This window comes from Bactrocera neohumeralis, chromosome 6 (genome assembly GCF_024586455.1).
Source record: "Bactrocera neohumeralis isolate Rockhampton chromosome 6, APGP_CSIRO_Bneo_wtdbg2-racon-allhic-juicebox.fasta_v2, whole genome shotgun sequence".
NCBI lineage: Eukaryota > Metazoa > Arthropoda > Insecta > Diptera > Tephritidae > Bactrocera > Bactrocera neohumeralis.
In genome coordinates, this window is record NC_065923.1 from 27,796,370 (window position 1) to 27,814,404 (window position 18,035).

General features: G+C 34.0%; 2 protein-coding genes across 7 annotated transcripts in view; one reads left to right on the plus strand and one right to left on the minus strand.

Moving 5' to 3' along the window:
• LOC126763382 (talin-2) overlaps positions 1-10,950 on the plus strand; it is a 77,597-nt gene extending 66,647 nt beyond the window's left edge. For 5 of the 6 annotated variants that reach the window (XM_050480835.1, XM_050480838.1, XM_050480836.1 and 2 more), the window contains 5 exons: positions 4,354-4,470; positions 5,399-5,914; positions 6,384-7,064; positions 7,515-8,194; positions 9,121-10,950. In XM_050480835.1, the coding sequence (XP_050336792.1) occupies positions 4,354-4,470; positions 5,399-5,914; positions 6,384-7,064; positions 7,515-8,194; positions 9,121-9,352 (2,226 nt within the window). In that variant the 3' untranslated portion in view covers positions 9,353-10,950. Of the gene's footprint in view, positions 1-1,156; positions 3,790-4,353; positions 4,471-5,398; positions 5,915-6,383; positions 7,065-7,514; positions 8,195-9,120 lie in introns of those variants that run through there. The other variant, XM_050480840.1, reaches the window with a different exon arrangement.
• A 1,735-nt stretch (positions 10,951-12,685) lies between these two features.
• On the minus strand, positions 12,686-14,451 carry LOC126763400 (isovaleryl-CoA dehydrogenase, mitochondrial). The gene is made up of 3 exons (XM_050480887.1): positions 14,107-14,451; positions 13,900-14,025; positions 12,686-13,831 (listed from the first exon to the last, which is right to left on the minus strand). The coding sequence occupies exons 1-3, from the start codon at positions 14,331-14,333 to the stop codon at positions 12,913-12,915; spliced, it is 1,272 nt and encodes a 423-aa protein (XP_050336844.1). The 5' UTR covers positions 14,334-14,451; the 3' UTR covers positions 12,686-12,912.
• Positions 14,452-18,035: the final 3,584 nt, after the last annotated feature.

The following is an 18,035-nucleotide window of genomic DNA, read 5'->3' on the forward strand; positions in this document are numbered from 1 at the left end:
CTTGAAAATTGGACAACAACAAAAGCTGTGTTTTTAATAAATTTGACAACACCGCTGAGAGCATTTTTTCACATAAATATGTCCACGAAACTTTATAAAACTATTTATTTACTATACAAGTCACTAAATTAATTAATATTTGATAGAAATCATTATTTATATAAAAACAAAATGGCTTTGGCACTTCATTTAATACTTCAGTAAATATAAAAAATATAAATATGTGTACAAAAGTGGATAGCACTGCAATTTTGTGCATTATGGGGTGGGGTAATTTTATATATTAGAATAAATAAATTTGAATTTTTGTATTAAAATTTTAAATAATTTTAAACTAATGCATTACATGTATTCTCACGTGAATCTATAACTTTTTTCATATTTAGCTTCTACAAATAATTTAAAAAAGTAAAAGCAAAACAACTAATTTCGCCACCGTTTGTAAATATTTACTTGTAGTTGCTATTTGTTGTTGTTTTTTTTTAATAATTTATAATAGTTGTGTATCACAGTTTTGTATAAGAAGCATTCTCATATTTATTGTTCTGTGTCAGCTGAGTAATGGTAGCCACCTTTGCATACACCTATTCAAAATAATTATTAAACAAACAAGAAAGGCCTGCGCAAACGTCTAATTAGCCTGCTAATGGAGACATGTATGAATGCACTTGTAAATATGTATATGAAGTAACTAGCGGCATAACACAAGCTTTGTGCGGCACAACCTAGCACGCCTGGCACTCGCTTCATTGCACGACGCTCTATTTATATTCTGTCTATAAACACTCATATATGCATAACTGCTCCGCTGTTCTTCTACTCTCGCAAACTATCCTTTGGTGACTCTTGCAATTCTTACGCTGTGGTCTCTAAACGCTTACGCACAGAAATAAAGCTGCAAACTGCTAACAATTTACGCAAAAAGCAAAAGCTGCGTGCAATTTTTATGTAAACAAACAAAAAATTATTATACAAATACACACATACAAGTGTTAAACGCCTACTGTCATTGTCTACTGTCTTTTTTCTTCTTCCATTACATTTGTCAAATCACTTGTTCGTACGTGTGCGCGCCCATTTGTACTGTCAAAAATATCGAAAATTAAAAAAAAAAATTTAAAAAAATGTTAAATCATCAACCCTGGGGGTAATGCAGACGCTTAAAGAAATGTGCACATCTGCTGCCGCCGCTGCTGGTACTACTAACATACTCTATGGCCAGCGCGCACTCCATCGCCAGTCACTCATAAATCATGGAATACTTAGCGCTTAGGCCAGCAAAAGTGCCGAGCGCACAAGTCAAGCAACCGCAAGAGTTGCACGATTTTTATAAAAAAAATTATATACATACATATATTGAATAACACGTCGTCTTCATCTCGCCAAAACGTCTTAACGTCAACCAGCTGTCGTCACATGCGCCTGCTCTCATTTTTTGACATTTTGGAGCATCGTTTTTTATTCATATAATCAAAATCGTACCGTCAACGCACCGCAAAATCAAAATTTAACGCATAAATATTCGAAAAAACAACAACAACAAATCAACTGGTTAAACTAATTTTTAGACATAATATAAAATTTAAAATAATAATACTAATACTAAAATTTTAAAAATTCTATAGCATTTTGGCTTGTAAGAATTTGCGGATGCTGTTGCACTCGACTTGCTTTACGTTTTGGTAGCAATTTATTATTTTTTATATTTTTAATTTTGACTTTTGGAGGCTTCTACAGCTTCACTGCACACAGACATAGCTAGTAGTTGCCACACTTTTCTCTTTTTAGTTGAAATTATTATGCATTGAAAGCGGGAAAGAAATTACTTACAACAAAAAGCACACAACTATCAACATATTATTATGTATGTAAGGCTAAGGCTTTGAATGGTTAGCGCTGTTAGCAAACGAGTTACGCACAAAATATTTGAAAATTTTCAGAAGTAGCACTTTTGTGAGTAGTACTTGCAAGCTTTGTATGTCGAAATATGCTTAAAATTAGTATTCGTCGATTGGATGTGATCTTTTGGGGTTTCAAAAACATATTTACAGTGTTTGTCGTTTCGATGAAATTTTTTGTGAAATTATATTATTAAAAATGTAGAGTTTTGAATATCTAGATATGTTTGAGGTTAAAGGCTGTCATTTCAATTAAATTTTTTTCGAATACAAAATTAACAGTTTTCGATTATCAAAAAACATTTAACAGGTTTCGTTGATTCGATGCAAATTTTCCGATGCATAGCTTTATAGAGTTTCGGATATCTAAAAGTGCTTAAAATTAGAGTTCGTCGTTTCGATGATTTTTTTTACGAATTCATATTTAAAAAAAATTGAACTTTAGAATTGTATTTTTCATAAAATTTTGAGTAAAATGGTTTTTAAATTAAAATGACTATAAGAAAAAGATTTTATTTAGAAACTATCTAGAATGCACCATAATAGAAAAACCTCTTCCAAACAAAATTGATTTTTTACATTCGGCGATTTCATAAATTTTCCAAAAAATATTATTCCAATACAAAACTGTTTTTTTTATTTAATGCATAAATGCCTAAACCCTCCAAAAAGTACTCAAATTGAATTCCAGTCACTAAAATACAAGTTCTAATAGTTAAAAAGTATTATTAAATTTAGGTCTGGATGTAAAATGTCATACAATCCCAGTGAGAAAATAGAAATTGTAAAAAAAAATGTATATGAAAAATAGGAGAAAATCAGTCCCAGTGGATTATTTTCAATCTAACACATCTTGAAAACCAACCTAAAATAGCCAGACCATATAAACATCCGAAATCTATTAAAGCCAAAATATTATGATTTCTGGAAAAGAAACAATAAAAATAAGGTTACTAAATATTAAAAAATAAATTTTCTGGCAACATTTAGCTTACTTCTAAATACAGTTCGGTTTCAATCTTCTTGTGGTTATTCTTTTCGAACAGCTAAAAGAATATTACACACAAACTTTTAACCACAAGTTGGAGCGGTAGCTTAGCTTAAAGTGCGCAGGCACTTCAATGAACATAAGACGTGCAACAACATTTTTGAAAAAATTTAGCATTTTTGAAAAAGTTTTGTAAAATAGTATGAGTTAAATTCATACAAATAATTTAGTAAATCAGTGAATACAAAACGTGCAACTACAAATTGAAAAAAAAAAATTGGTTTTATAAAAATGTACTGAAAAATCGCATGAGACAAATTTTTAAAAATAGTTTTTATAGCAGAAATAATAATTTTTATAACAATTTAAGGGTTTTTAATTAATTTAGGTTTTATAAAAAAGTATTGAAAAAAAATATCATGAGATAAATTTTTAAAAATAGTTTTTATAGTAAAAGTATTTATTTTCAACAACAAATAAATGTAATATTTTTCAAAACGAAGGGGATACTACTCGAATATTTTGCTAGAAATAAATTTTAGGCGCTCAAAAAACTCCAGAGAACCCTTGATTAACAGTTTTAGGTTTTAGTTTCAACACTTAAATATTATATATTCCAAAATTAAAAAAAAAACAGGGGTTTAGGTTTAACAAAATGCACCTACTTATTATTGATCATAAAAAATACTAAAACCAAGTTTAATTTATATTAACTATCAAGACGCGTACGGCAGCATCTGCAATTTCAGTTTCATATCTACTAAGTTTTGTATTGTAAACCCCATACATACATACATACATACAAATATGATAGTCTAACGCAAATACTTAATTTTTTATACTTAATATGAAATTCAATATTAATAAATATAATACAAATAATAAATAAAAATTAATTATCACCTCATAAATAAATATTCTTTTTGGGGATAGTCTGATGTAACCGAAATAAACTGTGTACTTCTTTTTAATTTTCAATATTATAGAATTTGAAATTTTATGGTAATAAATGAATGTGTCATAGCCATTGAAAATAGTAATTAACTTAAAAAAAAATTATTTTTAATAAAATTTCAAAAAGAAAATATATTTTATTATCTAAAAAATTAAAAAAAAATTAAACTACATCTATATAGTAATTAAAATAAATATATATTTTTTATAATTAAAAAAGAAAAAAATTAAAAATATATTTATTTTAATTTACTAAATTATTTTTTAATAATATTTTAAAAAAGAAAATATTTTTTCGTAATTTAAAAAATTATTTTTTTAATTAAAAGGGGAAAAAAATTTAACTTAAAAAAATACGCAAAAAATATATATTTATTTTTAATTAAAAAAAAAAATATTTGTTAATTTTTTTTAATTATTTAAATTAGGCTAATTAATTTAATGAATAAGAATTATTTTTATTTATTTTTAAATATAAATTAGAGTTTAATATTTTATTTTGAATTAATGCAGGTAATGGTGCTAAATGTATCTTCATTGCTGAAGACTGTCAAGGCTGTTGAAGATGAACACACACGTGGCACACGTGCTATGGAGTCCACCGTCGAAGCCATTTCACAGGAAATACGCGTAAGTTGAATAAATTATGAAATATATTTTTTAAAGAAAAAATTTTCAATGAAAATTACTATTTTCAAAAAAAATGTTAATGAAAATTATTATTTTTTTTAATAAAAAAAAATTAGAAAAAGATCTAATAAAACAAAAATCGAGTTTTCCAATAATAAAAAAAACCTTTCTTAAATAAAAAAAAATAAAAAGTTTTTTTTTATAAAAAACTAAGAAAAACTGCCTAATATAAAATAATAATAAATTTAAAAACAAAAATAAATTTTCAAATAAAAGTTACTGTTTGAAACAAAAAATTTGAATTATTTATTTTTTTAATTAAAATAATTAAGAAAAAATGCCTGAAACAAAAATAGATTTTTGCAATAAAAATTTCTTTTTTAAATAAAAAATTTTGATAAAAATTATTTTTTCGATAAAAAATAAGAAAAAATTTCGATAAAAAAAATAATACAACAAAAATAGATTTTCCACAAAACACTACTAATTTTTTCATCAAATACAAAATAATTTTTTTTCAATAATTTGTTTTTAAATAATTGTTTATATAAAATTAAAAAAATATTAATCCAGGTAATTTGCAAAGACATTATTATATTTTCACTTACATCATCTTAAACAACACAGAAATATATATCAAAAATTTCAATGAAAATAATATTTAAAAAAAATCTACTTCAAGAAAAGTTTTCAATTTAAATTAAATTAATTTTTTTTTTTCAAAAATAAAAGCAAAAAAAAGTATCTAATTAAATTAATCATAATAAAAAAAATTAAATTAGTTACAAAAAACTATTTAAATTCAATACTATTTTTTTATAAATACATATACATTTTTCCATATTTTTGTTTAGATTTTTTTTTTTTTTTTTTCACTGACATCACTTTAAACACCTCAAACAATTAAATTTATTTATCATTCTCACAGGCCATCCACTCACCACCACCACCCGGCAGCGCCCATTGTGGTCCTGAAGATTTGATACGCGTCACCAAGAATGTGACATTGGCCACGGCAAAGGCCGTCGCCGCCGGTGCTTCCAATTTACAGACCGATATTGTCGCAGCCGCCAATTTGGGTCGTCGCGCCATATCCGAAATGCTACTAATTTGCCGTTCGGTTGCATGGAATTGTGCCGAGACGGAAGATTTGCGTCAACGCACACTCGAAGCTGGTGCCTCTGTCGGCGAGTCCTATCGTGAACTCTTGAATGGCATACTACACAATTGTTCGGCCGATGATCGTGTGCATTTATCGCGTCGTGTGGCGAAGAGCGTTACCGATCTGGTGGCTATGGCGCGCCTACTAAAGGGTTCGGATTGGATTGATCCCGAAGATCCGACAGTGATTGCCGAAAACGAGCTGCTCGGCGCGGCGGCATCTATTGATGCGGCGGCTAAGAAGCTGGCGTCGCTACGGCCGCGTCGCCAACCCGATGTGAAGGTGGGTGTTTTTTTTTATATACGTATATCTATACTAATTAATATGTGTGCCCAAGTGGTGTTGGAAATAATTTTTTAACAATCTAATGAAATGGTGTTGAACTTTTCGTAACTAACTGTGCTATTTAAAAAAAAAATTATTAATTAAAAATTAACTGTGCGAATTTCACTAAAACGAAGAGCTAAAAAATTAATGGTGTGTGGTTTCTCAGTGTGTGTGTCTGCCCTAAACTGCTACTAAACGCTAATAGTTCCAGTCAGATATGTTTGATATTCTTGGTTGTTACATTTAAAGGTTCACCCAGGAATCAAACATATTATTACTGCGATTATTAATATGCTACTAAACAATATTTTATAATGGCGAAGGTTTTCAATGCACTCAACAATTGTAAATTACACATAACACAACATAACCTCAAAACACTTCCACTACAAAACATATAAACTAAATGACTTTTCACTTTCAGATCGAGTTGGACGAGAACATGAAGTTCGATGAAATGATTTTGGAAGCCGCCAAAGGCATTATGGCCGCTTCGTCGGCTTTGGTGCGCGCTGCCAACGCGGCGCAACGCGAACTCATCGACCAGGGTAAAGTGGCGCGTCGTCCGCTCACCTCCTCCGATGACGGACAATGGTCGGAGGGCCTTATATCGGCAGCGCGTCTTGTTGCTGCCGCCACGCACAGCTTGGTTGAGGCCGCACAGAATTTGGTGCGCGGCGTAGGCACCGAAGAAATGCTAATTTCCACCGCCAAGCAAGTGGCCGCCTCAACGGCACAATTGCTTATTGCTTGCAAAGTGAAATCGAACCCCAATTCGGAAGCTGGACGCCGCCTGCAAGCGGCAGGCAATCAAGTGATCAAGTCTACAGAGAATTTGGTGCGCGCTGCACAACAGGGTTTGGAGGATGAGGAGGAGAAGACATTGAAAATCAACACCTCGATGGTGGATGGCATGGCGCAGGAGATTAATGCGCGCTCCGATGTGCTGCGCATGGAGAAGCAGTTGGAGGAGGCGCGCCAGAAACTCATCACCATTAGACATGCGCGCGCGATGCAGAAGAAGACACAAGGTTTTGGCACAGACGAGAGTGACACGGAGTATGCGCAGTCCACCTATGGCACATTGCAGAAGAGTCAAAATAATGTATGTATACGTTTGTAATTGTGCGTTTTTATTGTTGTTTCTCGATTTTTATTTTGTTGTTGCACATTTTCACATTTTAATTGATGTAGCTTTGCATTGAGGAAGAACAGCTCGTTCAATGAGTGGCCAACACACTGGCGAAATTTTTTAAACAAACGAAAAGAAACGAACTGCATGTTTGTTGTTTTGTAAATTACAACAAAAATTATAAAAATAAACTGAATTGGCAACAATTGGTGTTGAGACAAATAAGTGTGTTGCTCGCTGTGGTTAAAATATTCTTTTCTTTTTAGCATATTAGAGTAATTAATGTAGACTAACGGCACTTATGTTTTGTTAATTAGAAAAAAAAACAACAATAATTGCATTTACATCCACCACTAATATTCGTTCTAACCAAAAATAATAATAACGTCCGCCACTTTAACTTCATTCACATCTAACCTTTAGACACTAAACCGTTCGGCGGGCTACCCCTCGGACGTGCCCACCTCGCCGAGTTATTACAGCCAACAACAACAACAGCAGGCGAAGCATCATTACAACTACGCGACACATCCACAGCATTTCCATCATCCCGCCGCTGTGTCGCCACCGCCACCACCGATGAGCCACCAATATGCCAGCGTTGGTGATTTGAATGGTGGCATCGAGTTGCCACCGCCGCCGCCACCACTCTCCACCACACTCTACAACATGCAGGCAGCCACTGCGGCCGGCAGTGGTGGCAGCACATTTAGACCTAACCCCAAACTAACAGCCAACGCCGTGCCACGCCCCTATCCCGGTAGTCCGACAGCAGGTGGTGCTGGTGGCAGTTTATTAGGTACTAACAGCGGTGTTAGCGGTGCTAAACTCACACAATCACCCACTTCTAAAGCGAATGTTAGTAATTATCATCAACAACAACAACAATCTTTTGAAAATACCACCAACGCTACAACAACAATCGCTGGCAATGCTGCTCATCAAACGCAGTCACCACAACAGAAGTCATCGTCGTCGGTTAATCGCAAATTGGAAGCTTGTGTACAGGATTTGCATGACAAGACGTTCGGCCAGGGTGGTGTGGTGCAGATTACCGGTGCGGGCGCTTATCCAGGTCAAAACTATGAGGGTTATACCTCGAGGTGAGTGCAGTGAAAATGATAGCGCAGTGTTTGCAGAAATATAAAGCTAATTGGTACATTTCACATTTGAGGTTATGTTGAAAATTTTAGTTTGATATAAAATTTAGCAGTAGAATTGAATTTGTATTATTAAAAAAGCAATACATATTATTTTACCGCGCGACACTATATAAATATATGAGGCATGTAGGTTCTTTTTATACCCTACACAGAGTATTTTAGGTTTGCCACGATTTTTGAAACATCCAAAAGGAAACGTCGGAGACTTTAGTTTCAGAGATTTCGATCTGAAATTTCGCACACGTCCTTTCCTCTCCAAGAAGCTGCTCATTTGCTGGAACAGCCACTATCAGCTGCCATACGAATTGACCGATCAATGCCGTACCCACAACAGTTGGGTATACGTAATGGGCATAGACGCGGATTTTTATCCAACCAAGGACTGTCAACTCGGCATAATTTTGCGTTACAAGAACAACAACAACACGACAGTCGGGTCTGTGTAACCGGTACAGCCCGAATATTTATCCGGCCAAGGACTGTCAACTCGGCACCATTCCTCGAAATTACTTTAGAAGTGTTTTCTGCCGCTACAACAACAACAACCTATCAAAATCCAGACCTTTTTTGGCAAACTTTTTTAATTTGACAATATTCCGGCAAGAAATTCGCCACAGATTATTATCTAAAGCATCACTTCAAGCTTCCAAAAATTTTTGTTCATATCGGACTATAGCATAAAACTGCCACATAAACTGACCGATCAAAATCATGATAAACATCTTTTTGCTAACTTTTTACGCTATAAAAAAAAATTAGTCTGTGTAGGGTATTTTGTTTCGGTGCAGCCGAAGTTAACATTTTTTCATGCATAAATTCGAATTTATTTAATAAATTATCAAATACTAATGATTTCGATTTTTTAGATATGAAACGCGCAATTACGAGAAGAGCAATGAAACGGTGGACAAACCATTGGACTCCAACTTCTCGCAATTAACGCTCAGCACTGACGGCGGCAAAGTCAGTATCATTGATCAGGGCTCGGAGCGTTTGACATCGATGACACAGCGCGTAATGGAACGCAAAACATTTAGCACCACTACCGAGACGCGTTCGGAGAAGAAAACCGAGTCGCATAGTTTTCGCATGGAGTAGATTTAAATAAGTTAGCAGAGATGCGAATACACACAAAAGCAAATAAGCGAAAAATAAAAACAAAAAAAATATATATTGTAAATGAAAATAAAAACAAATAATATTTATAAACATAACAAAAAATTAAAAATAATAATAACAAAAATTCGTAAAAAAATTATGATAAAAAATTAAAATAATAAAATATGTAGTATAAAAAATAATCATAAAATATTATAAAAAAATAACCGTAAAAAATTGCATAAAATGAACAATGTAAATGTGTAACTGTAAAATTTGGCAAACATGTTGGTGCTATTAAACTTAACTGTTGTGTGTTGTTATCTCATTAACAACCTAACGGTTTGCCACAAAGTTTGCTTGCGAGAAATGCCACTTCGCCAAAATAACTACCGTTTTGTAGGCGCTTAAGAAAATTTGCCAAAAGTGCTTTTAACTGTACTAATATTTATAATTAAACTATTAATAATAATAAATTACTTGTAATAATAATAATGCATTGATATTTAGATATTAGTAAATAATAATAGAGTTTTGATATGTTTATTGTTTTGAAAAAAAAAAAAAAAAATATTTATATTGTCGCCAAACAAAAACAAAAAAAAAAACGGTGTAAAAACAGTTGAAAATGCAACTACTCACCGTTTGCTCGCCAAATTGTGCCGTTATAAAGTAATTTTGTGTTATTCCATTGCCGCATTGTGTAACTGTGTATTTTTCCTCCAGCGTTTTTGTCCTTTTTTACGTGATAATGTAAAGTTAAATACAACGATCTGCAGTCCATATAAAAATGATATTTTTGTTTGCCAACATGTTGCCTGTAATTGCATAATGTTTAATTTATTTACACATCGTCATCTAAAATGCAAAACAACGTAACATCAAAAAAAAAAAAAAAAAAAAAAAATAGAAAATCGTTGACAAATACAAAAAACAAAATATATAACCAAAACGCAAATTTAACCATTTGATAACCAAAATATAACCATGTTATAACCACTTCATAACCAAAACTCAAATTTTTTTCTATGAGTGGTTTCTATTATAACGTTTTTCCTCGGCCTGTAAACTTATGAAAAGTGTTGTTACGTTATTTTGCATTTTATGTGACGATACATAACACAATTAACTGTATTAATTATTATTTAGAGCGCATTTGTAAGCAAAAAGAAAATAAACAAAAAGAAAATGCAAAAACAAAAAAAAAACAATTTAAATATACTACGTTCTATGCTTTATATTGTAATTCGATAATTGTCTAACGCCACTTGTGTCCCTTCTGTACGTGATTAATGTTTTTAAAACTTATTTTGACACTTCGTATGAAAATATTTATATTATGTATTTGTATTTTTGATTTTTTCACACTCGCTAAATGCTATATAAAATATATATTAGACCTATTTGTACATACATACGTATACATATATGTTTATTTTTTTATTTTCATTATTATTATTTTTTTGGCTTACACTTATTTACGCGCATATAAACTAAAAATATTTTTAAAAATTTGTGTGTTTCATGTGTAATTGTTTTTTTTTATTATCATATGTACAATGAAATTAAATTAAATAAAAATAAGTATTAATAACAGAGTTGGTGAGTTTTGTGGATTTATTTTTTCTTGCTATAAGGACATTTATTTTAGATGATGTGCCTTGTAGTCACAAAAATAAAAGTTGACTTGGAAGTTTTTAGTTTCTAAGCGGTTATAATTACGAAATTAGTCGTTTTCGAAACGGAATTTCTACACTGGCTAGATGTTAGCTCTATCATCTTTTCAAAAAACAAGGCAACAACAAAGTTATACAGTCGAATTCTACTCAAGTGAGTACATGGATATCGCATATAACTGATGTAACCGTTTGTTAATCTATTTTTACTTGATTATACCTGTCCATCAGATTTATACTAGTTTTTTTTCGATTCGCTACTCTCAAAATGGGTTGCAGGCGACTGTAGATGTGCGAAACGCCTTCAACAACGCTAGATGAGTGGATATGATCGACGCTCTCGAAAAAAAGCTTTAAAATCTCTGACTACCTCAGAGCTGTGGTGCGGAGCTAGCTTAATAGTAACAGAAAACTGCTGTACCAAACTAGAAAGGGATCACGAGAGATAGCGGTCACGACAGGAGCAACACAAGGATTCATTTTAGATTCAGACTTGTGGAATGTCAGCTATGACGCTATACTAAAACCCGAAATGCGAGACGAATCGTACTTAATTGGCTACGCGGACGATATTGCAGCAGTAATTAGAGCATGAGACACAGAAGCGCACCTCAGCCCTCACAGTTGCATCAGCCTCCCGAACCCTGCCAGGTGATGCAATATTAATCATAAGTGGTAATGTCCCAATTTACCTTCTAGCATACGAAAAGAAAAAAACGTCCGAAAATAACAAGAGCGCAATAGAGCAAATAAAGCAAGATACAATAACAACATGGCAACGAAGATTGGAAAATGATAATAACGGCAGTTGGACGTCCACATACTAATAAAAGACCTAAACTCATGGACAAGTCGTAAATTCAGAGAAGTCGACTTTTAGACAACCCAGCTGTTATCCGGCTCATGGATACTTCAAAAAGTACCTCCACAGAATGCGGAGCGTCGAAGAACCGTCATGCCTATACAACGTCGCGACAGAAGACAACACTGAAGACACATTCTTTGAATGTATGCGATGGCAACGAGAACATCACCGCCAGAGAAGACCTGGTTGGCCCAATTAACGCGGACAATTAAGTCAGCGCCCTGCTGGAGAGTAAAGTAAACTTGGGGATTATCCAGAAATTCGCAGCTATTTTGCTACGCAGCAAAAAGCGGGACTTGGACTCAGGTGCGTAAATGTAAATCTCTCAATAAGAAAAATGGAACGCCACTATGAAGTAATGCAAATATGTTCTTTAGAGGGGACGGGGGGAGGATTTGGTTTTTTAGTGACCTTCAAGTGGCACATACCGCTGCTGTGACGACAGCACTGTTGATGCGGAAAGCATTTTCCACCACCTCACCCGCAAAAAAAAAAAAAGAAATAAGAGCGAACCGAAATACATTTGGAAGAATGTAGTCCTTACACAATATGAGCAGCGTGACGAGCTGAGTCCGTCTGTCCCTCGGTTTTTGAAATACCGATCTAAAATCACATACACGTTCATTTCTCGCCAAGAAGCTGCTCATTTGTCGGAACCGCGTATAGCATATGGCTCCAATACCAACTGACGGATCTAAATAAAGTTATTTTAAGAAAATTTATTAATTCTAATAGCTTCAGACCGAAGTTAAATTTTTTGATTTTTGTTGTTAGAAATGAATAAAATTCCTATTTAGTTCATATCGAATTGCTAACATTGTTTATTAAAAGTAAAATATAAATGTATGTATATTTATGTATAAGAATATACTAAACTTATGGGAGAATACATTATTTACACATACATATAGCTGTACAAAGGTACAAAAATAAATGCAACAAATAGTCTGTTTGTTAATATATATCATAGATAGGTTTTCTGCAAGGCACAAATCACAACCGCAATCTCGGCGTAACGTTTACTTGTATTCCTGATTCAACTGGCGGCCGATCAACCAACGACGAATCTCCGAAGTGCCAGCACCGATCTCATACAATTTAGCATCGCGCAATATGCGACCGGTTGGATACTCATTGATAAAACCATTACCACCAAGTATTTGTATGGCTTCCAGCGCCACTTGGGTGGCTTTCTCGGCACAATACAAAATGACACCAGCGCAATCCTTTGAGCTGCGCTCACCACAATCGGCGGAACGCGCTACAGCATACAAATACGAACGGCAGGCGCTCAAAGTAGTATACATATCAGCCATTTTGCCCTGCATCAGCTGGAATTCACCAATTAGTTGGCCCTTTTGCTTGCGTTGATGCGCATAGTCGAAGGAGACATCGATGGCGGCTTGCATGAGACCCACGGGACCGGCAGCCAACACCAGACGTTCATAATCCAAACCGGACATCAATACATAGACACCCTTATTTTCCTGGCCCAAAATGTTCTTAACCGGCACTTTGAGATCCTGGAACACTAATTCGCATGTGCTGCTGCCACGCATACCTAATTTATCGAGTTTTTGCGCCACACTGAAACCCTCCCACGCTGTCTCTATGATAAACGCCGTTATGGCATGCTTGTCCTCGCAACCGGTACCGGTCTTGGCGTACACAATTAATGTGTCCGCATCTGAACCATTGGTAATCCAGAATTTACTGCCGTTGAGCACATAGTAGTCACCCTTTTTCTCGGCGCGCAACTTCATCGAGACGACATCGGAGCCGGAACCTGGTTCGGACATGGCCAAACCGCCGATATGCTCGCCACTGCACAGTTTTGGTAGGTATTTTTCCTTTTGTTCGTTGGTGCCGTTTTTTGTGAGCTGATTCACGCAAAGATTTGAGTGCGCACCGTAGGAGAGCGCGACGCCACCAGCAGCTCTGCAGCAGTGAAAATAAGCAAATATTTATATCTGTGATCAAATGCGTATGCAAAACTGCATACTCACCTAGAAATCTCCTCCATGATAATGCAATGATCAAGGTAAGTGCCACCAGTGCCACCGAAATCCGGTTCAGCTGTGATGCCTAAGAAGCCCAGTTCGCCCATCTTCTGCCAAAATGCGCGTAGATCTCTGTGTGCAACAGGTCAAAGTACAATTCCATTTATGTAAACACTATATACACTGTTTTCTTCTAGCAATAAAGAAACTCACTTGAAGTTATCATTCTTGTCGATTTCCTTGGCATACGGTGCCAATTCTTTTTGAAAGAAATTGAAAGCGATCTCACGCAACTTCTGTTGCTCCTCATTTAAGCCGTAAAATTTATCATTGACGGGATAGTGTGCTGCACCTCTGGCCTGTTGTGGTATGCTTGCCGCAACACAACGGGGCAACAAGTTGGAGAGGGATTTTGTGGCGAAACGTAAACTTACGGACATATTAACTGGGTGCAAAAAAACTAATAACACGAGGGAGGGAGATAAGGAAAGATTGTTTCTTCAATTCACTTCCAACGAGCACAAAATATTAAACACTTTTAATCAGTAACAGCTGTTTTGATTACATAAACACACGTTTACTATCAGTACGGCGTTGCCACATGATTTCTTGGAGTTTTGACAGTTGCGGTAATTAAAATTATATTTTATTTTGAAAAACTAAATTTTTTTATATATTTCGAATATCTAAAAAAGTTGTAATAAAATTTTTCGCGAAAATTTCTGATATGAAAAGAAAAATTACTATGTAAATGCATATGGAAAAATTCAATAAAAGCTCACAAATATTTATTTCAAGCGATCAAAAGAGCTTTCCGTGTACTATGTCTAACTATATACATACATATGTATGTAAGAAAACAAAATTCTGTGCTTGCGCTCTTTTATTCGAAATTTCTCTTTTGAATTCGTAATTGAAAGAGAGAAAGCGCTTTTTAACATTAGATCGTGGAGATGTTACTCTCTTTTATTTCAGAACCTTGTCACTTGAATAATCCAAAACAAGAAAAAAAGTTATCTTCAGTTGCACCAAAGCTATAATACACTTTACAAATAACAAAGTTTTCACATAAGAACTCGATTTTGATCGGTCAGTTTGTATGGCAGCTGTATGCTATAGTGATGAAAAAAATTGTTTTTAGATTGTGGCGTTCCTTTAAGCAACATATAGACATACATATATCGTCTTATAAAATAGTTTTCCACACAATAACTTGACCTTGATAGTTCAAGTTGTAAAACAGTAATCCGTTATTGGCGCTAGCGACAAATGAGAAGTATATCTTTATATATAAAAAGTACGTGTCACGTTGTTTGTCCGCGATGAACTCCTAAACTACTGAACCGATTTTAGTAAAATTTAGCACACTGTGTCCAGTTCGAACTAACTTAGATGATAGGATAGTTAAAAGAATTCATAAATAAAGAATACCGTGAAAGCTCTCTTAAATTAACGCCCTATTAAGCGGACATATCCATTAACCATGCACATTGTTGATGTTTATTAAAAGGCATTCTATTAAGCGGACAACTCTATTAACTGGACAGAAACGCTGTTAACCGGACATTGAGAAAGCAGCCTTAAATTCGTATTTTTTCCAATGAAATTTATTTGTATGAACATATTCAAATTTAAACCTCAAGTACAATACCTTGGATTCTTATACCGACAAAAACAATTTTCACTGTATTGAATAGTTTTTTATATGAATAATAGTATAAAGTGTATACCATAGTATGTATATATATTTTATAGAGCCCCCGACATTTTGTTTCGAATGTTACGAACTACGTGACGCTTAGAACTATATTCCATTCTGGAGATAACATTTTGAGATATTCTAAAGCTTAATACCAGCTACAAATAGTTGACACTTTTTAGAGATATGTTTTTTAAACCAAATTCATTTCATTGCACAAAATTGGTTAGAAGTGACCGTTATTGAAAGAATGCTTTTTATATTTTTTCCATATTTTTCGTAACTTGATAATTGCTGTTTTGTCTAAAATTCATACTATTACTGTTACTGTGGATTTGGCTTTTGCTCCAACCAACTTCAACACTTGATGACAGAACCTAATCTGAAAGATCGTCAACTTTCTATCTCCAGGAGAAGCTATATAAACTTTTAAAGAGTCTTCAATCAATATATCTACCTTTCGTTTTATTGTTATCTATTTTGAAAATGAGTGTTGGCTAGACTAACCTCAAGAAGGTTCATCTGCGTTAGCGGCTCTGACTTGAAATTCTGATTAACAACCATAAGGCTAAAAATCTTGTTAGATGCCAACTAGAAATTGTTTGGACTGGCGAAGTATACTAATCTTAATATTTACTTCTTGAATGTCTAGCTTTTGAGAGCCGATGTTCAAAATCTCGCTGTCACTTATTTAATTATACAGGTGAACAAGCCTGGATCCTACCCTTAATAAGTTTGTGACAAGCTCGAAACGATTCGTCAGGTTTGATCCATCTTGAGGGCTTTTTTATTCGAAAATATAGAAAAATTGTCCAATTGTGATTTATCGATCAGTAATGAGCCTCAAAAAACCTGAATATAAGAAAAAACTGTGAGGTACTACTACATTCAATGATTAATTGATGAGAAGTCAATAGATGGCGGAAATGTTGTGTTTTCTTCTTTATAGAAATTGTGGACTTGGTAGTAGGATATCTGAGATGTGACGTTAAGATGGTACTTAATTTATATAGATCTGTTGTAAAATATATGGAAAAGATAGAAAGGAACATCCAATTGAATGCGACATGCTAACGTCTAGGAATCAGTAACAATATCGAAATACGTTCTATCTGACACTTAATAAACCTCTGGATGATTGGAAATTGTTCATTTGAGATGAAACAAAGATGTTCTACTCGTAGTAATGCTGATATATTTATGTATAGGATAGTCTTTGATATTTATCGAATGGTTGTACTACTGTGAGCACTTGTCTTTCTGAAGCACATAATGGGCAGTCGGCGATTTTTACGATGAGTAAAATTGTTCAATAAAGAAGTTCCATTAAATTTTGTGTGCGAAATCAAATATTTCTGATGCCGAAACGTTTCAAATGTTGGAAAAGGTCTTCGGAGATACGTATTTGCCGCGTGCAAGTGTTTTTAATTGGTATTCAAAGAGGGTCGAGAACGCATTGACGACGAACCACATCCAGCACGGCCATCAACATCAACTGATGATCAACACGTCCATAAAATAAAGAAACTGCTGCTTGAGGATCGACGATTAACTGTCAGAGATCTTACTAGCATCGTTGGAATATCTGAAGGATCAGTGAAAACCTTTTTGAAAGATCATTTGGGCCTAAGAAAAGTGAAAACACGATTGGTTCCAAAATCATTAAATTTTTTCGAAAAACAGCGTCGCGTTAATGTCTGTGAAAAATGCTTTCCGACTACCAAAATGTCGTGACGTGTTATTATTGGCGATGAGTCTTGGATGTAGGCTAACGATCCGGAAACAGACAATAAAAATGGCGAACATCGTAGAAAATGTGAGCCGAAACTGCCGAAATTAAAAATTTTAACATTATGAAGAAAGTCTTAACATTTTTTGCACATAGTAGTAGAGCTTACACCTCTAACAGTATTACTTAGTAACATTAGGGGAGGAGGCGGTAAACGACTGCTCTGGAAATATGGAGTAGAGGCTACAATAGGCGCTGCTTTCACATAGAGTTTCAATTTGGGTACGGCTACTATAGCGTCAAAGCAAAAGTCGAAAAAATAAAAACGTTATCGAAAAATTATCGTCAAAGTAATTATAAGAAATTACTATAGCTCTGCATTACCGTCGTAGGGTATCGAAATTTGGGTGTTAATTTTGCTAGAACATTAATTTCTTTCAAAAAGTGTGTTATCATTCATCAATCTTTCGGCAAGTGGACAAGTTTTGACAACTCCCAACTTCACTACAACAATATGTCCGAATTATGTAAAAATGTTTGTATGTATATGTGTATGTATGTATGTATGGGTATGTCTGAAATTGTAGCTGCTTGTTGAGATTTGTTGTCAACTAAAAAAACACATATTTGTCTGCGACTTCAACTCCCTCCAACAGCACTGTACTCGCATGACTGTATGTGTGAATGTAAAAAGGTTTGTTCATGACTATAAAA

Coding starts and splice junctions, on each gene's coding strand:
- LOC126763400 (XM_050480887.1), bottom strand. CDS start 14,333: ATGTCCGTAAGTTTACGTTTCGCCACAAAATCCCTCTCCAACTTGTTG. Junction 14,026..14,106: donor GACAAGAATGATAACTTCAA/GTGAGTTTCTTT, acceptor TGTTGCACACAG/AGATCTACGCGCATTTTGGC. Junction 13,832..13,899: donor ATCATGGAGGAGATTTCTAG/GTGAGTATGCAG, acceptor TCACTGCTGCAG/AGCTGCTGGTGGCGTCGCGC.